The sequence below is a fragment of the Abramis brama genome (assembly GCF_963993115.1).
Source record: "Abramis brama genome assembly, chromosome: 16".
Classification (NCBI taxonomy): domain Eukaryota; kingdom Metazoa; phylum Chordata; class Actinopteri; order Cypriniformes; family Leuciscidae; genus Abramis; species Abramis brama.
The window spans coordinates 19,846,821-19,858,933 of NC_139978.1; the positions used below are offsets into that span (position 1 = coordinate 19,846,821).

General features: G+C 36.8%; 2 protein-coding genes across 2 annotated transcripts in view; both read left to right on the forward strand.

Annotated features, from left to right (window-relative positions):
• The first annotated feature begins 552 nt into the window (after positions 1–552).
• Positions 553–5,545, forward strand: fbxo4 (F-box protein 4). Its single transcript, XM_084086746.1, has 7 exons — positions 553–871; positions 1,770–2,002; positions 2,136–2,359; positions 2,462–2,537; positions 3,193–3,362; positions 3,512–3,699; positions 3,797–5,545. The coding sequence occupies exons 1-7, from the start codon at positions 731–733 to the stop codon at positions 3,878–3,880; spliced, it is 1,116 nt and encodes a 371-aa protein (XP_083942872.1). The 5' UTR covers positions 553–730; the 3' UTR covers positions 3,881–5,545.
• Positions 5,546–11,516: 5,971 nt separating this feature from the next.
• The window catches only part of ghra (growth hormone receptor a), a 33,451-nt gene continuing 32,854 nt past the window's right edge, over positions 11,517–12,113 (forward strand). The window contains exon 1 of the mRNA XM_084138824.1: positions 11,517–11,821. The gene's annotated coding sequence lies outside the window, so the exon portion shown is untranslated. The remainder of the gene's footprint in view (positions 11,822–12,113) is intronic.

Genomic DNA, 12,113 nt, shown 5'->3' on the forward strand with positions numbered 1-12,113 from the left:
CTGATTCAATCAGAACATACTCTGGTGCTAAACCATGCAATGCTTTGAAAGCATTCTGCATCGTACAGGAAGACAATGTAGCTTGATATGCACAGGAGTAATGTCCTCTTGTGATCTACAACAAAATCTGCAACATTGTGACTCTAATTGCAATCTTTGGGTAACTGGGGCACAAGATGGACAATATTTAAATAGCTTGGAGTGACACTTAAAAATAAAATGAAGGGACACTACAATAGAAAAAAAAATGAGTACTAGGAGTTACACTTAAAAATAAAATAAGTTATCAATTTAATAATTCAAACATTAAAATGGAAATAAATAAATTCATTTTAAATAGACAAATTAATAGACATTTGAATCTAAATTGTAGATAAAAAAAATCTAATTTGTTCATTTAAATTTGTTCCATTTTTATGTTTGAATTATTACATTGATAACTTATTCATTTATTTTATTTTTAAGTGTAACTCCTAGTATTTGTTTTTTTTTCTATTGTAGTGTCCTGTTTTCAAAACTACAATTCCCACAATGGACTATGTACGTGACGTTGCATACACGCCTAGAAAACATGAGAGACGTGTAACTTTGACAGTTCCGGGAAAAGCCAAAGGAATATTTCAGATTGCACAGCTGAAATTGAAATATCATGTACTAATAAATAAAGCAAATTACTCTATTAAAAAGGTTGTATAGAAATCCGTCTTAGAAATTGCTGACAAATGTCAGTATGCTAAGCCGATCTATAGTCGTACAAAGTCTTAGGAGTATTAGAGATAGGTTTTTTGATACAAGACGACAAAAAGATGAGCAAAGTGATGTTCAGGGGACAAGTGATGACGTCACGGGCCCCTCTCTGGATAATCTGTCGGTAAGGCACAATTCTTTGAATTTCATAAGTATTTATTTACCTGACGCTTTATTACAAGTAGGCTACATACTACGGCTATCTATGTTCGAAATGTAATACTAGCTTACTACGTACTGATTACTGACAGTATACACTGTATGCATGTCAATATACATTACCACATCACCTCATCACTTTGCTTATTTAATTCAACAAATGGGGTCCTGTTATCTATTTATTTTGAAGTTTACCTCAATATAAAAAAATTTGGTAGTCTGATCAAATAATGCGACGAAAAAGAGATCACAGCTGATATTACTTCTAGTTAATTTATCACACTTGAGATGGATGGTCAAGTCAAGTGCATTTTCTGAAGCATGTCTATGCATGTAGAGAATATGCATACTGTGCATAACATGCATATATATACTGCAGTAAAAGTAAGAGCAGTATTGTAGTATGTATACTGTATGTAGACTAAACTGCAGACCGGAACATGTCTCTAAATAATCAGCGTTATTATTAGTGTTATTTAAACTACCGTTCAACAGATTGGGAGAAATGAATATTTCAGCAAGATTTCCTTAATTCTTGAGCACCAAATCAGCATATTAGAATGATTTCTGAAGGGTCATGAGACACTGAGTCATGATGCTAATACAATTCTGTTTTACAATTACCAGAATAAATTACATTTTAAAATATATTCAAATAGAAATCAGTTATTTTAAATTGAAATAATATTTCACAATATAACTGTTTTTACTGTATTTTTTTAATCAAAAAAATGCAGCCTTGGTCCAGTCTTCTTTCAAAAACATTAAAAAAATCTTACCAACTCAAAACTTCTGACCGGTCAAATTCTTCAATATTCCAAAACACTTCTTCTTTTTTTTTCCTTCCTCATTTAAACACACAGGTTGACATGCAGTTTCTCATTATGACCTTCCTGTCTCCGCAAGACCTCTGCAGACTGGGAGGCACCAGTACCTACTGGCGGTCAATGGTTCGAGACCCTGTCCTGTGGAAGTACTTCCTGTTGCGTGATATGCCGCTCTGGCAGTCAGTCGACCATTTATCAGTGCCTCATGTCAAGCTCACTGGCTCAACTGTGCTGGATGACTCTCAGATGCAGTTTGATTATATGGCAGAGTAAGTGCTTAACATTGAGGCAGATTGTTGATATCAGAAATAATTCGCTCTGGGAGCAACTATAAAATTGTTAGCCTGTATTCAAAAACCTGTAATGTTTACTTATATATTCTCTTTGGCACGGCACCCACAGGTATCTACGCATCTGCCCGGCCTGTCGAAACCAGTGGCGACACCAACCCAAGGCAACGTTTGAGTCTGTGACTTCCTTCTTCCAGTCCCTTGTACCGGTTGCAGAGCCACAGTTCGCCATGTTCGGCCCGGGGCTTGAGCAGTTAGAGATTTCCCTCATGACCACGATCATGAATTCCCCTGATGTACTGCCGATAGCAGGAATACCTCAACGTCAGATTGATGGTACCCTGCAATTACTTATAGTTTATTCAAGTTGGTTATTTAACTGAATAAATGAATGTTGCGTGCTGTGGTTGCTTTTTGATGGGATTTTTTCTTTTTCAGGTATTGGATCAGGAATCAGTTTTATGGACAAAGATCAGCACAGATTCAATATTGCGACTTTATATTCGACTAACAGGTAAGGAAGAGGTTAGTTTATTCTCATTCATAAGTGTTAGAAATATACACTACTGGGGGGGTCGGTAAGATTTCATTTAAATCTTTATTTTTGAAAGAAATCTCTTATGCTCACCAAGACTGCATTTATCTGATCAATAATATAGTAAAAACAGTAATACTGTGAAATATTATTACAATATAAAATAACGGTGCTACTATTTTAATATATTTTAGAATGTAATTTATTCCTAATGGCAAAACTACAATTTTAGTAGCCAGTTTTTAGTGTCACATGACCCTTCAGAAATCATTCTAATATGCTGATTTGGTGCTCAAGAAATATTTCTTATTATTATCAATGTTGAAAACAGTTGAGCCGCTAAATATGTTTGTGCAAACATTTTTTCAGGATTCTTTAATGAATAGGAAAATCTAAAGACCAGCATTTATTTGAGATACAAATCTTTACACTATAAATGTTATACTGTCACATTTGATCTATTTAATGCATCCTTGCTGAATAAAACTTTAAATTATAGTTTATGTTGCTCATGTTTTTATTTGCAGCACGTGCATGACATTTTAAATCATTATCATTCTGATCTGATGTGTAAATGTGTCACATACATAATCCAGTTTGTATGAATGAATCCAGTCTGTGTCTGGTGATTTAGGACGGAGCGAGAAAGAGCTCGCCTGGAGCACCTCAGTCTGCGCAGTAAACTCTTTGTCTATCAGGAGGACAGCGAGTCCAACATGCCCTTAAGCCTCATCCCCATGTTTAATCAAGTTTGCCAAGCCATGAATGGATTCATCTTTGTGGCAAATGCTGAGACAGAAAGAGGTAGGAGTGTTGTGTTTGAGCACACGTTTAATTATAAAGTGTATGCTTCACTGCATTAAATTAGTTATGTTGACGAATATCAATTTTGCCTGAAGCATATGTAGTGATTTTGCAGTTTATACTGTATATCTATTGTTCATGTATTGGAGGAGCGGACAGAGGGTGGGAGGAGGAAAGTGCCCAGATCAGGGTTATGTTAGACCCTGTGATGGGTGCTGTGTCCCGCCCTATCCTGGTGCTCTCCTGTGTGTCTAGAGAGACAGCAGACAGACGCAGGATACCTTGCGTGACCGTTGCCCATCAGCTTCAGCTCAGCTCACTGCCCAACCCCTGGATGGTAAGACATCAAACAGCATCCAGAAAAGAATTTCTGACATGCGTAAGAAATGAATGTTGTGTTCTATAAGGCTTCAATATGTTTTGTGATGCTATAGGTTCAGGACACGACTGCAGAAACACTGACAGGACTGCTGGATGGCATTGATTGGCTGCTGAGGCAGTCTGGAGTCAAGCTGTAACTAACAAGATTGACATGGATGTACTATAGAGGCCTTTCAAACATATTCTGATCCAAAAGATACAACATACAAGTCACACCATTATTGGTGATTGTACTTTTGGTGGTGGCCACAGTCATACCGTGGAAGATTCATTGAACTGATCTGATGTTCATTGCACTTTTTGACAATTGACCTTTTATTGTTTTGTTCTAATGTTGTCTTTTAATTGACTTTTTTTTCAGTGAAATAAAAAAAAATGATTTGTTTTTTAAACGGGAATTAGTAGCTCGGGATTATGATTAAGCAATATTACACAAGCAAGCGTGCAATTGTACTGAATATCAACACGTCTGTGATGGGACTGATGTGGAAGCTGAATCAGAACAACAGGAAGGTTATGATTGTGATATAGATTTTATGAAACATGCAGTTCAGTAAAGAAGAAGTTAATAAGCAACTTACATTTTATACAGAATTTTGCCTGGTACTCAGGCCAAAGCAGAACCAACCGAATCATGAATCAGTGTTTTTAAAAGAATCAGTTATGTGAGCGATTCATTGACTCACTTGTCCCTGTCCCAGTGCTGTATGACTAAATATTCTGATATTTGCTTTCAGAATGCCTCTCGGCCAATCAAAATTGAGTTCTTGAACTAACTGTTGTATAAATATGGTTGTAAAACATAACAGTTTCCTCTCCTTATAAAGCTATCTTAGGTAATTAGTGCATTATAAATAATATGTAACACTGAAATAACAATGTACTTCAGTTCTCATATGTTGTTTTTACTTATTTTGTATGAATGATTTTTCTCATGAATGGTGTTTTCCCTCTTTGTCCACAAAGAGGCAGCAGCCTCAACTTTATTAAGAGATTTGTTGACAACAATGAGAACATTGACCTGGTATAACCTCATCATCCTGCTGGCCAGTTTTATTCAGGGTGGAGGTCATCCATTGGGTAGTGTTCCAGAGATATTTAGGTATTGCTTTGTCTCTGTCTTCTCTTTGTCACCGACTCCCAGCCCTGCTCTCTTCCTCTGTTTAATTAAAGTGAAAGCCAGCCAATGCTTTCGGCATTTTGCAGAGGTAATATGATAAACTGAGTAATTAAGAGACTAAGCCTAAAGTTCAGCCTTGCTAAAGGCCACACTGCCACTAAGCATGCTTAAACTGTCAAACTGAGTCACTTGAAGTAGAGAAAAATGGGACTGAGTAGGAGGATAAAGGTTGCTTTGAAGTTCCTTGAAGAAAAGAGGCAGCAGGCGTTGACTTATTATATTTCCAACGTATTTTAAAGGTTTAGTGTTTGATAGATTCGACATGTAAGTTTTAAATGACAAGTGACTCATTTCTAAGTGCATGTAAAGATTATTTTTTCTCTCTAATCTATTCCGAAAGGAAGAAAAATTATTAAAATATATTTAGTCCTTTTGTATCTCCATAGAGGAAGAACAGAACTGGTTCCCTTGAAATCTCCTCTCTTACTCATAAAATGATTAAGTGTAGCAATAATCATTGTCTTGAAAAAAGTCTGTTTTAAAATAAAATCGTAATTGCTGCAATTTGGATGCATTAAGTCTAACCTGAATGGTAGAGATGGTTGTCTGCTCTGTAATGAAATTTGACTTAATGGAGAAAGTGTTGCCCTTTCCGCATTAAAATGTTCCCTTTCATCTTTCCAGAAGCTCTTGCAAACTGTTTTCCTCAAATAGATAGATAGATAGATAGATAGATAGATAGATAGATAGATAGATAGATAGATAGATAGATAGATAGATAGATAGATAGATAACGTGAAATTTGTATGATGATCCAGTTCAACCATACTATGATAGCCTAAATAAAAAAGACTAGATCACTTTTGTGATACATTTTTTTTATTATTACTGAAGTAAGAGGCTGCATCCAAAATCGCATATTTCTGTACTAGTAAACGAAAAACAATATGTGACCATAGAAGTCCGAATTCACAGTAGCCTACTCATAATGGACACTTTACTATCCCATGAGGCCACACAGGAGAGGATTTATGAATGGCAGTGAAGAGATGCAACTGACGCTGGTAGGTCACATGATAATGACAACATAGCAAATGAAGCACATTCAGATTGCTTTCATACTACACACTCATAGGCTATAGCCTATAGAACTTACTTATTTAGCGGCCGTGAAGTAATTCAAAAAAAGTAGCCTACTCCGTATACTATTTAACCGATGGTTAAGTAGGATACATAAAGTATATAATTAAGATAAAGGGGTTTGAGTGAATAATAATAAACATTTAAGCTGATAAAACTGGCAGATCAACGTGCAACTGCATTTATCTCCGATATAGTAGGAAATTAAATTAAATGTGGAGGATTTTATGACAAGATGAATTACAGGTCAGTTTACGACGTGACAGGATGTGTGTACAACCATTAAAGACGCTATTTTGTATGTCCCAAAGGTTGTCTACTCTTCTGCTACACACTCAAAAGTATGTACTTTTTCTTCACAACGATATATTCACACCATCTAGACTGTAAAAAAATAGATTCACACTGGCAAAACGACTAAAAAACGCTGTATTCTGCTGCCGAGCCGTTAGATGGCGATGAAACACTTTAGATTGAACAGTAGCCTAATGCATGTGCATGACGTCATCGTTTTCAGAAATTTGCGTTGTTGTGGCTAACTCCAGAGAATGTCTAATATGGCAACTCTGTAAATGAACGACCAAATCGCATAATAAGTTTTACGTTTTTAGTTGAAAACGGTGTCGTGTAAACAGCGCTTTAGTGTGAAAGAGCCTTTACATTTAAAATTATTATTATTTTTTTTTACATTTATTGGTAAACTTATTTATTTGGTTATTAAAATTTACACAAGCAAGCCCAGCCCAGGTAAGAAAATGTAACACAAAAGTAACATAACCCATTACTTTTCATAAAAAGTTACTTAGTTACTTTTTTAAGGGAGTAACACAATATTGTAATGCATTATTTTTAAAAGCAATTTTCAGAATACAACTTCCTTTTGTATGTCATTTGAGGCAATTTGTCCTTATTCATGACCAGGTTACAGGCCGGGAGTGTGCTTTAAATTATTTACTTCTGCAAAAAACAGTTTGTTTCAACATTATGTCCTCATGTCTGGATCAGAAATAGACCACCTGAGTTGATTATATTCCATCCAAGTTATGCAGGAAAAATAATCAAATATGTTCAATCAAAACAAAATCTTATTTTGCAAGAAGCAAAGTAATGGCTATGAAAGCCATGTATTTAATATGTTTTGGCAATATCTGTAACATGTTTTTGGGCTTATCACAAAGTGAAATCCAGCACCACATACTGACTGGTGATGTTGACATTATATTTATGGATTGAATTCCATATAGGTCGCTTTAATGTGATTCAGCTCTGCCAAACACTTCAGCTGCATGAATATCTGTGGCATAGACCCGACTCATTTCGGAAACAGAGCTACAGAGATAAAGAGGTGGGTCATGGACAACGTGACTAGCATATCAGTTTGTATGTTAGCATGAGAGTTGTTTACTCAGCTTTTTCCTTAATGATGACACAGTGGGTCAGAAACTACATGTTGTTGTTGTTGTTTTTTTCCGATAACAATCTTTTTTTGATAATGTATAATTTATATGGACTCGTATAATCAAATAGCTATTTTTCTGTAAAAGCATATAATGCTGTTGTTTTCTGTCTGTGAAAATAATTAATCCTATTTCCTCTTTGAATGATACCTGTGAAATTTCCACCAGAGTTGTTACGGTTACCATTCCCCTCACACAAAATAACCAACAGGCTATATTTTTGTATCAAAACTTGTCCACCTTTTAGGCCTTTTTCAGTGTAGTTTTTTTGTTTGTTGGCTAATGGCTATATTTGACACATGGCTCCATGTTACCTTCCTTCCCCTCAAACACACCAATTATTCACTGCCAATTAGATTTAAATGTCTTATTTGTATTCCTCAACGTTAGCCTCCATTAGGACCATCCATGCGCAAGAAAATATGCGGAAAACATTTAATTTGCATACTATATTAAAACAATGACTGGGATGCTGATTGCTTTGTTTTTACTCTCCCACTGAGACTGTCAGTGGGTGGGAAAAATCATCTCTTTTGAGTTCATGGCCTCTTGCTGATAAACATTTGCACTAGTGCTCATTAAATTGTCCTGATTCATTGTTCAGATCTGATCAGATCTGTTATTAAGTTATTAAGTTCTCTGAGAGTTAAGTTCTCTTAATCTTCTCTGAGAACACAGAGTGTTTTGAGTTAATCAGTTTTTTTTTACGAACCGGCTGAGTGAATGATTCAATGACTCGCTCATAAAGTGCCTTGATTCGTTCCTGAACTGTTTAGAGTTTTAAAAAAAATTGGTTGAATGAATTGTGTACTGGTTAGTCGACGTGTATGAAAAATCACTCTTGAAACATATGTTCAGCCAATCACATTCAAGAAATTGATCTAGATTTCAGCATTTTAACTGTTGATTGGCCTGTCCATGCCCAAATCAAATTTCTTAGAAGAGATTTTTACATCTAAAAAAGTGCATTTGTCAGATACCTAAAAAAAAGGGTAACAGCCTGAATGTGGATAGAGGTCGCCTTGTGTCTCTATTCCTGTCCAATAATTCCTTTTCCTTTTGTTGTTATCTCAATGCCGCAGGGAACTTAAAACCAGTGCTGTGTCCAACAGGCTGCTCAACAGCCCTTCTAATCCAATTGAGGTTTAGCTAGTGACACTGAGGTAAATACACATTAGCTTGGTGTCACACAAACAAAGTGAATTACGCTTCATTTGGAGCCTGAAAAGGCCATGTTTTGTGAGAAAAGGAAGACATTTACAAGTAGGCCTATTTCTGTTTTATAACACTTTTCAAGGTCCATCTCAGGGCCATTTTCCTCCCATCTGTTCATTTTGCAACTTTTCACAACCAAAGAGCTTATGCCCCAGAAAAACAAGCTTGCAGCCATCTTTAGAATTGTGTGTTTGAACTTCTGTTTTTGCGGTAGCTCTGTATATTTCTATAGCATCGCTGTCGAAGAGTAATTAGCTGGTGAAGTGGATTTACTTAGAGTTAACGAAAGTTATCATGATGATCACTGAGATGAGCAATAAGGGCAAGGAATGTTTAAAGATTTCTATAAGAGTGAAGTTGGACACTCAGCATCTCGTCCAAGAGCTTTGTTCACATGTCACATTGGTTTAATGTGAAGTTGCTGTTGTTTTTCCACTCTCATTCACTGAGGCACTAGGGAGCTAGGAATGGGCCCCTTTCAATGGACCAAATCTGATCTAAATTCACTACAGGGCTATCACACCTCACATGTTATGGTTTCTTTTTGAAATATTGATAGAAAAACCTTGAATTTCTGATATATTTTTAAGACACCTCTAGGTATGAAAACTGATATATAGCCTCTTATTTATTAAAATCACAACCATATTATCAGACAGACAAGATACAGTTCTTAAATTGTATATAGCATTCCTTTTCATGAGATCATGCATGATGAAACAAAATTAAAGGGTTAGTTCACCCAAAAATGAAAATTCTGTCAGTAATTACTCACCCTCATGTTGTTCCAACCGCGTAAGACCTTCGTTCATCTTCGGAACACAAATTAAGATATTTTTGATGAAATCTGAGTGCTGGATCACTTGTCCATAGGCTGCTAGGTGACCGAAACTTGCTGGCCCAGAAAAGTTATTAAAGAGATCGTTAATATAGTCCAAGTGACTACAGTGGCTCAATCTTAAGTATATCAAGCGACGAAAATACTTTTTGTGCGCAAAAACAAACAAAAATAACGACTTTATTCCACTATTCATTTCCTTCTCTCTGGGCCTCTAGTTGGTTCACGTAGTGTTTTTGCGCTGCGCGTCTGTGTTACACGTCACCACGTAGGCTCACTATTGGCCGACGCTGGTCATGTGTGTGATGCGTGATGACGTATAACACAGACGCGCTGCGCAAAAACACTACGAGGCCCAGAGAGAAGGAAATGAATAGTGGAATAAAGTCGTTATTTTTGTTTGTTTGTGCGCACAAAAAGTATTCTCGTCGCTTGATATACTTAAGATTGAGCCACTGTAGTCACTTGGACTATATTAACGATCTCTTTAATAACTTTTCTGGGCCAGCAAGTTTCGGTCACCTAGCAGCCTATGGACAAGTGATCCAGCACTCAGATTTCATCAAAAATATCTTAATTTATGTTCCGAAGATGAACGAAGGTCTTACGCGGTTGGAACAACATGAGGGTGAGTAATTAGTGACAGAATTTTCATTTTTGGGTGAACTAACCCTTTAAGGTTGATGAGAAACATTACTGATGAGGTCTAATTTGATTCGAGCATGTAAGGTTTCTCAATATCTAAAAGACATGTCCGAGTGGATGTCAAGCTACACCATTAGAGATAATTCCAGTAAATAATTAAAAGGCAGGTACAAAAAATTAACTGTGACCTAATGTAAAGATGAGGTCATTTCATCTGGCAAATATTTATGGTGGTTTGGATTCTGTTCTCTCCACACAACCCCCCATCCCCCAAACTTAGAAAAGATGAATGAAAGTAAAATATTCTCAGCCCTACACAAATATTACACTATATGCTCTTTCCACTGCTCTACAATTACTGTCATTTCTCTCTTGTTGGCAGTTGTATTGTTGTCATCTAGAACAAGACATTTGTCCACACCATTGATTTGCAATTCATTAACACAGGAATAACCTACAAACCGACAAGATTTGTCACATTACTGAAATCTATATGATCAAATAGCCACTAGTAAGTATGGTCAAAGGCATCCACTGTAAAAAATTATTTTCATGATTTGCTGCTATTACAATTTTTTTTCCCTTTGTCAAACCAACTTACATAATTAATGTGGTTCAGATAGCATACTATTTTGGGTTTCTGTTGAATAAACCAATCTCCTTCTTCATTGTACTAAAACAAATATTTAAGGCAACCAGGTAGGCTAACTTGCTTTTTTTAAAAGTTAAACCAACTATATATATTTTTTTATGTGACACACTGTATGGATTCAGTGATTTTAATGTGCTTTCTTCAATAAGGTAGGCTATATGCACTTTTTGGGCCAAAAGTAACAAAGTAACAGAAATGTGTGACCAAAGTTACAGAAAAGTGTGGCCAATGAATGTGCTCTCTCTCCCAAGTTAGTGACCAAATAGAGTGGCCAGTTCTGGCTCTGAAAAAATGTCGAATTGAATGACCAAAAAAGAGCATTAGAGTCCTTTCTCCCTATTAAGTGACCAAAGAGAATGTCCTGAGTTGTCTGAAAAGCGCGCTCTCCCAAATAAGTGACCAAAAGAGGGATTCTCCTTCAAAAACGCTGAATAGAGCTGTCTCTCTCTGGCCAAAATACGTAAACAAAAAGGGTGACCAGTGCTGACTTTCACAAACGACAAAAAGAAACTTAGTTTCCGCGAGTAATCTGTTATTTGTAACTAAACTCACTCGATTCTATGCGGCGCGAGTGTTTTGGATGTTGCGCGCGCTCAGCGCGTGGGAGACCGCTATATTTCGCAGCTCGCGCCAAGACTTGAATATTTGTCGGCAGGGGGCGCGAGCCAGTGACATCGCCAGAGACCAGTTAATGTGAATCTGCAGTGGAGACTTGAAGTACTACGCAGTCAACGTGAGACCCTTCAGGATCCTCGCTGTGCCCCCCACTCCCTCTTAACATATCCCTGTCAACACTTTTCAGCGCGTTTTACCTGAATACCCTGCAACGCATTGCTCCCGAAAATATGTTCGAGTGATTTTTGAGTGTCAACTCCTCACGTTTTTGCATCGGTTTGGAGGGGGAGAATATCGGGAGACCCACAACACTCAAGTCTGTTGATCCGGATGAACGAACTGGTGAAAAAGTAACTCGCAACAGATTTTGCTCGCGGACAACTTCTCTGGGGCTGAGTGAGTTTCGCTCTCTTCTTATCAAGTGCTCTCGCATGATATGCATTTATAAATCTCGGGTTTAAGTGTTTTAGTTGGGCTACACGTTGGTTTAAAGGGGTGTGCAGAGCTCGTGGAGCACAGGGCGGTAAACAGTTTGCGAAATTGAGCTCTGTTTGCGGGCTTCGTGTGCAGTTTAAAAGTCTTTGGATAATAATGTGATTTTTTATGTGATATGCACATATTTAACATCAGACAATATGTGAATAATGTCTGATGTTGTTCTGTCTTCTAAACTTTGCTCAGCGCGAGT